Below are 7,232 nucleotides of genomic sequence, written 5' to 3'. Positions count from 1 at the left end.
GCATTTCGAGGAAGTGGATGCCAACATTTCCCATAAAACTCAGATTTCTTTTCTTTTTCTGGTGTTTTACATCTGATTTACAAGGTGTTTTTACTCCCAGGAATAATTTTGCGGCTTTCTAAAAGCTAAACAGATATTCTGCTTACCTCCGCTTTCTATGAGCACGTCCAACAGTTCATCCATCTGCTGACTCCTGGTCAGTTGCTGAAAGTGCGATAGAGAGGAATTCTTATCAATCAGCTGTTTAAATCACTCAACTTTGACGTGATTACATTCAATAATTTCCCATTATAAGCTCCAGAAGTCCTTTAAACCTTCAGAGGGGAAGCATGAAAATGAAGGAAGCATGATATGTCAGCATCAACATTAATATCAACCGATTTTTAGTAATTTTTCAACATATCGGTTTAAGTAAAACTGGGCCGATATTATCAACCAACTTATATGTCCTTCTGGTTGATATTTGTGTGTGTATCAGTCCAAATTTTCATATGTGTATCCCTAATGAAAATGGTCGTAAATTGGACCTCAGTACAAGTCAAAATAAATTCTAGAAGCAGGTTCTGATGGTTTCCACTGGAAATACTGGCATTAAACAATGTCTCTTTGTGAAGCCTGCTACTGGTAACCAAAGATCTAGTACTGGAGTCTTCAAATCCAGTGCTCAAGGACTGGTATGTTCTCTGCTTCAACACAGCTGCGTCAAATAATCAGGTCATTAGCAGGTCTTTGGAGAACTTGCCTGGATACAAAGCAGGCAAATCTTCTATTTGATTCAGGTGCGTTTGACAAGGGACATCTGTAAAAGTTACATGATACCGGCCGTTGGCGAGTGGGTGTGAAGATCCCTGGTCTACTAGTGCTGGGTGCTGGTGCTTTTCTCCATGGGCAAGAGGCTGGGTACACCCTGGATAGGTCGCCAGTATTTAGTGAATATAGTGCAAGTAAAATAAATATCCCAAATGTTGTAGGAATATACGTATGTCCATATATTTCAGTGCCCTTTATAGTGGACCCCTGCCTACTTGCAGATCTGTATCTGATGTCTATGTCTGTGTAACAAAACTCCAAATTATTTGTGGATTTTTACAGAGAGCTCATCTAAAATATTTTAAATAAAATGCAGCTTGGGAAGCTTAATTACCTAGGTGTGATGTTACTTCACATGCTATTGGCTGGAGTTTTCAAAGCAGCCAATCCAGAAGCTCCATTTATTTTCTTTGGCACTCATTGAATGGTACCCCAAGAGTGTAAATAAGTAAGACTTTATTTTTATTTATTTATTTTTATCTGGATTTTATATTATTTAGTATTTTTGATAAGACAGCTAAAGAGAATATACACAAAAACATGCATGTTTCCTGGCAACTTTGCAAACTCAATCTTTAGTAAAAATCTGGACTTGTCAGAAGAGTTTGAATGTTCATGCAGTGATAGAAGCAATGATTGGGACAAACAGGTGAGACAAAAGTGATGGATTGTCTGAGACACAAAAACAAGAAAAGAGAGAAGAAAACTGGAATTGGAACCGCACAAGTTTAAATGAATTCCCTGGCCAGCAAACTCCACAAATTTTTTTTTTTTTTTTTTTTTTTTAGCATAGAATCGAGTTTACCTGCTTCACTGCATCCTCATAGCATGGGGGCTGTCTTAAGTCAGATGCATCTGAATCTGAGCTACTGAAGGCAGGGGGGGAGACCTGGCACTTTTGGCCAGCATGCCGGGAAGATGGCAATGCTGACATCTATATGAGAAATAAGTGAAAAGTGTCATTAGCATGTGGTAGGGGAGCTCACGAAGTTAGAGATGCAGAAGAAAAACCAGAAATTAGGACTCCATGTCTGAGTAACCTCATCACAGTTGTTATGTAAAGATTAATTGGCGTTTCAAATGGGTTTACTCGTGTAAAAGAGTGTGATAACATGTAACAGGTATGAGTAGAGGGACAATGAGCCTCATACCAAAGAGACAATTCAGAGACAGATCAGAAATGAACAAAGAGAAGGAGGAAACGGGATGGATGGATGGGAGGTGATTCAGTTAGATAACACAACCTGACTAATGTTACAACAAGACAAACATTCAGATGTTTTACACGTTTACCTTTGGTTGCATATTCTGACTCTCGGCCTTGATGGGGCCGCTGTGGTTTAGACCACAGTCAGGTGAGCTGGGAAACGCAGCCTGAAGGCTTCTTTGGTCCGAAGGATAAGAGCAGTTTAACGGCTGGCTACCAGTCCTCTGCTGCACCTGCAGCCGGCAGGATGCAACGTCAGTCAATTAGATCAATCAAAGATTTAGAGTACATAGAAGAAAGGCTCATAAATGGAAACAGCCACTCTGTAAAATTGTTTGTTGAAGTTTAAAAAGCATATCACTTTCCAGATTTTGTCATGTTTCAACAAATTTCCAAGAATGTTGGAGTATTTCATATGATAGATTAACACAAAGATGTACTTCACTGAAGTGAAAGGAAGCTTATACATGGTTTCTAAAATGTTTTACAGATAAAGATCTCTTTGGCTCTCTTTAGCTCCCCCGTAACGTCCGTTGTGGAGCCACCTTTCAACCATTCCACGGTTGTTTCTGAAGTTCGTGGTAAATGTTTGTACCAGCTTTTTCAAACCAAGAGACTGAAATTGTTGTTGCATGTTCGTTGCAACCTTGCTCAAGTTCATTCAGACTGGATGAAGAAGGTATGTGAACAGCAGCACTTAAGTTTTGCAAACGATTTTCCTCATGGCGATCACTGAATGAGCCATTCTGATTCATGAATGTGCTTTGAGTACTAGCTTTATGTTTAGAGTGTTTTTTCTGCTGGCAGGAGAACATCGACCTGAACACAACTCTTTTGTAGTTTCTAACATGTTTCTAAGGGCATAAACCTCTGAAGTTAGTTGATCTACTGCGTGTCCTAAAAACAAACAAAAAAACGGAGCCTTTCTAATTTTATGACTTTGTACCTGCATGTTGTGACCTCTGCCTTGTGTGTGGGGGTGTCCACAGCTGCCTCTCCCCAGCAGAGGAGACAGCAGGTAGGGGCTGTTAGGCGACGGAGGCTGGGAGCTGCTGGTGGGCTTTCCGACAGGAGAATCTTGCGGAGAACACTGGGGACTCAGAAAGGCTGACATAGTGGAGGGGTTGGCAGAGGAAGGGTCTGTGTCCATGCATTGTGGCCCACCAGGACCATTGCCCAGATTTGGTATGGGATTGTTGCAGCACCCCATATTGTCCATGCAGCTGCCAGGAGGGCTCTTGAGCTGCTTGGAGGAAGACAGGGGACAACTAGATGACAAGGACATAGGCTCTTGCTTGATTGTCACCCCCAGAAAATGCTGGCTCATCATAGGTGTGGCCTGCTGTTGGTGGAGCATTGAGGGGTGAGACAGTGGAGGGATGGCGTCCTCAGTCGCTCCATAGCAGCGTTTTCTCTTGTGAAGTTGCATTTTCAGTTCTTCAACCTAACAAGTATGATCAGAGGTGGATTGGTCAAAGAATGACCGACTAATGTTGGTATTGGTGAAGTACAACATCTCATTAGGGAGTTCCTCACCTGTCTTTGCTCCTGGTGCAGTTTCCACGTCAGCTCCTCGATGACCCTCTGCTTCTCTACCAGCATCTTATCTTTTTCGGCTTCCAGACTTCCATCATTCCTTTCATCCTCTCCTGCTCTCTGGTTCCCTCCACACGCCCTGGCACCTCCTCCTCCTGCACCCAGGCCATCCTCTATGGCAGTTTGGGTTGGGGATGGCTGCAGGTTGAACTGGTTTGGAGAGGACATTGGCACATCGCTGAAGCTGTCCGGGAGGGAGCCGCTGAGAGACAGATCAGAGGAGGCTGGAGAGATGGGTGGCGTGGAAGAGGTACTTGGGAAGGGAAAGTATCCTCCCTGCGACAGATTGCTGGAGGAAGATGGGGACTGGTAGGAAGACAGGGAACCAGTGGGTGTGACCGGAAAAGTTAAAGTTGTGATGTCGGAGGACCCTGACGGTGAAGAGTCGGCGTTGGAGTCCTTAAAGGGCCGGAGTCGTTCGATAAGGGCCTGTTTGGTCCCTGAAACAGGCATGCCGCGAATGCGCAAGTGTTGCCTGAGCTCGGAAACCTTACAGGACAAAACATAGAAACAACATACATACAGAATAACTATTAAAATTAAGGCATGTAACTTTTTTATTAAAAAACTGTTGTTTTTTTTTTTACATATAAAGCTATTACTATGTCCTGACTGTAAAATAACAAAGCTTAGGCTAGTTAGAATGATCAGCGATGACGGTGGATAAACAGTTTTTCTATTACAGTAAGTTGTTTCTCCACCATTAGCACATTTAACAGCACATACACGAGCATGACTGACAATGCTAAGACACTCCTGCTGACTCTGATTGGTTGTTTTTGACCAGCAGCGGTGCATTTTTGCATATGGCAATAGTAGCACTGGAAGGAGGTGGAGGAGCTCCATCTTTCTAAAGATTCTGTCTCACACCATACTGTCATGACATGGTGACAATTTTAACAAATATGTAAAAAACATATTTTTGTAAAAGTTACATACTGCAGCTTTAAGCTGTAACACTTGTGACTTTTAATTGCTAATAAGACTTACTTTAAGGTCATCCAGATTAGCAGGTAGTGGACCAACTTTGACAGGTGAAACGTTGTTTTGATTGGGAAATGTGTTCTTGACAGGAGAAGAGGAGTTGCTGTTTGAGTTGCTGGCAGGACCACTAGAGGCACAAGATGGTACCTGCTCACTGTTGCCCCTGGAAACGGAACACTGAAATAGATTAATCTCTGGGAAAAACGTAAGGTTACCTTATGAACAACAAAATAGCCAGTCTTCTGCAGCTCGTCTTTATTGGACATCATCTCCAATCTAACGTCTTTCAATGGCAGAGGTCAGTTTTGGTAGTGGAGTGACTTACCTGGTGCTGGCTGGCAGCTGAGGCTGGTAGCTGAAGGTGGGCTGTCTCTGCTGGGCATGGGCCTGCATGGAGTGTATGTGCTGCTGTTGTGGGTGCTGTATCTGTGAATGTGTGTGAGTATGTTTCTGCTGGCTGAGGATCTGAAGCTGCAGGAACAGCTGCTGCTGCTGCAGGAGTCTGGCGTAGGCTGAGTCCATGGGTGGAGGAGACTTCTCCACCTTTTGGTCTGGAGGAATGTACTGGTGGTACTTGAGCTTCTTTACTTTTGGCTTCACATCTTTGGGCTTCTTATGTCGGTTCTTGTCCGACGTCTTGGACTGTTCAAAAAAGGGAAGCTAAGCTGGTCGGTTGGTACGTCAAAAAGAAGATGACAACAAGATTCAAAGATTCCTAACCTTGACTATTGCAGGAACCGGTATTGGTGGAGCTACCTGGTTGGTGTTAGGGGAAGACAGGCCTTCTTCCTGGCTTTGGTCTGGTGGGCCTCTGGTTGCACTACCCTGTGAAAATACCAAACCCATCTATATGTATTGATATTGCAATGACAAATGTGATTTGACATAATGTGCAGCTATACTCTTTGGATTAATAAAATACCTCCATGAACCATTTTTTGTAGAAAATGCATAAAGTTCGACATGGGACTAAGATAAACTTAGAAATCATTCATTTATATTTCATCAAAGACGTTTATACGCTTGGAATAATCAGTCGGGCTTTTATTGAGTATTTAGGAAACAGGAATTAAATGAGAAAAAAAACAAGCGGCAGAAATCTACTGAGCAGAACTAATGACACTAATATATATTTTGGGGAAAAGGTCACTAGTAAGCACCTGTTTTTATACATCTTCGCTTCTATGCAAGCACTGCTAAAGTATTGAGAACTGATTGTGCATGCCATATTTTTCAACACGAATCAGCCATGAGTGTAACTCCTTGTTTGCAAGTTTCACATAAAGTATCCTAATCAGCTGCATTTCTTATTTCCTGCTACAATTATTGGCATCAACAAATCGAAAAAGTTAGGGTAGTGAACTTCACTCTGCCACCACAGGAGGGCAGTAGAGGCACGGAAGTGAGAAGGTACGGGCAAGAGACTGATGGAGGGACGGAAAAAAGACCGGCGAAACGTTGGGGTGTACCTGTCGTGGGCTGGTGAGGGCAGGTGAGGAGGAAGAGGAGGCCGTACTGCCGACGGCGTCAGATGAAGGGCAGGCTGAGCCCTGTGACTCATCACTGTGGTTCTGCTCCGGAGACAGACTCTCGCTGCTGCTGTCCTCCTCAAAGGCATACGAGTCCTCCTGCTTGGGGAACTTGCCTTGGTTCACTGTGGGAGGAACAAAAAGAGAGTGATCAGTTAGCACATGAAGATTACATCTGCATCCATGACACAACGTTCTTGGTTAGGGTTAAACAATGTTGGTACCACCTCACCAGGGAGAGAAGAAATTGTGTGACTCTGGGATCAGATTTAATTGTAAACAACCACATTATCAGAGGTGATAGGGACAACAGGAATACTCCACAGATCTGAGCTATAAAATTTGTCTAACCCTGAACATTTGTTTTCTCTGTCAAGTGAGCCGGAAACTAGAGCAACTCTATTGGCAACGGCTCCAATAATGAGAGGAGAGCCAGTTAATTTCAGTTTAACTATGAAGAGGTGAAGGCCCTCCAGGGGCTGAGGGGAGTGTAATTGTCACAAAGTAATTATGGCAGAATGTTTATTTGTACTTTATGCTGCTCTACAGCACAATAGAAACTGAAATGACAGTCGTACAAAGGTGACTATTGAGACTGCTTCCATTATACTTAAATGATACAATTATTCTTACATTAGCTGTAAATCTGGCATCTGGAGAAAAGTCAACAAAGGTTGTTGTCTTGTTTTACGTATTGTTTTGAAGCTTTTTATACATTTATGAACCATAACAGTTAAAATTCTGGCTTAAAATAGATATGTTAAATGTAATAGAGCAGTTTTTAGCAATGTTCTCTGTGCACATTTTATGTTCTCCCTATACAAATGTCTTTTAGGTTAAGGAAAAGTGTAGAAAATTTCTTTCAAGTAACTGACTGGAAGTGTACAACAATGGCAGTTGGGGGCACGTTGCCACATTAAGGGCCCAGCATAGTCAGACTAAGGCCCAACTTTATATATATACAGTACAGACCAAAAGTTTGGACACAACTGTATGTCCAAACCTTTGGTCTGTACTGTACGTAAACAAACACACCCAAGAAAATCTGACCAATCACCAATAAGTTTCATATGGAGATGGGGGTGAAAAGGTTGCCAGGGGAAGAG

At 42.7% G+C, this 7,232-nt stretch overlaps 1 protein-coding gene across 6 annotated transcripts in view; it reads right to left on the bottom strand.

Moving 5' to 3' along the window:
• Window positions 1-7,232, bottom strand: part of myocd (myocardin) — a 138,658-nt gene that overhangs the window by 6,686 nt on the left and 124,740 nt on the right. For 4 of the 6 annotated variants that reach the window (XM_028029102.1, XM_028029103.1, XM_028029104.1 and 1 more), the window contains 9 exons: window positions 6,067-6,251; window positions 5,318-5,422; window positions 4,923-5,239; window positions 4,604-4,760; window positions 3,554-4,102; window positions 2,964-3,461; window positions 2,104-2,250; window positions 1,616-1,744; window positions 147-204 (listed from right to left, as the gene is read on the bottom strand). In XM_028029102.1, coding sequence (XP_027884903.1) covers window positions 147-204; window positions 1,616-1,744; window positions 2,104-2,250; window positions 2,964-3,461; window positions 3,554-4,102; window positions 4,604-4,760; window positions 4,923-5,239; window positions 5,318-5,422; window positions 6,067-6,251 — 2,145 coding nt within the window. The remainder of the gene's footprint in view (window positions 1-146; window positions 205-1,615; window positions 1,745-2,103; window positions 2,251-2,963; window positions 3,462-3,553; window positions 4,103-4,603; window positions 4,761-4,922; window positions 5,240-5,317; window positions 5,423-6,066; window positions 6,252-7,232) is intronic. The other 2 variants (XM_028029105.1, XM_028029107.1) reach the window with 1 other exon arrangement.

This window comes from Xiphophorus couchianus, chromosome 10 (assembly GCF_001444195.1).
Source record: "Xiphophorus couchianus chromosome 10, X_couchianus-1.0, whole genome shotgun sequence".
NCBI lineage: Eukaryota > Metazoa > Chordata > Actinopteri > Cyprinodontiformes > Poeciliidae > Xiphophorus > Xiphophorus couchianus.
Note: the sequence above shows the minus strand (reverse complement) of the source record. Positions and strands in the feature narration are given on the sequence as shown.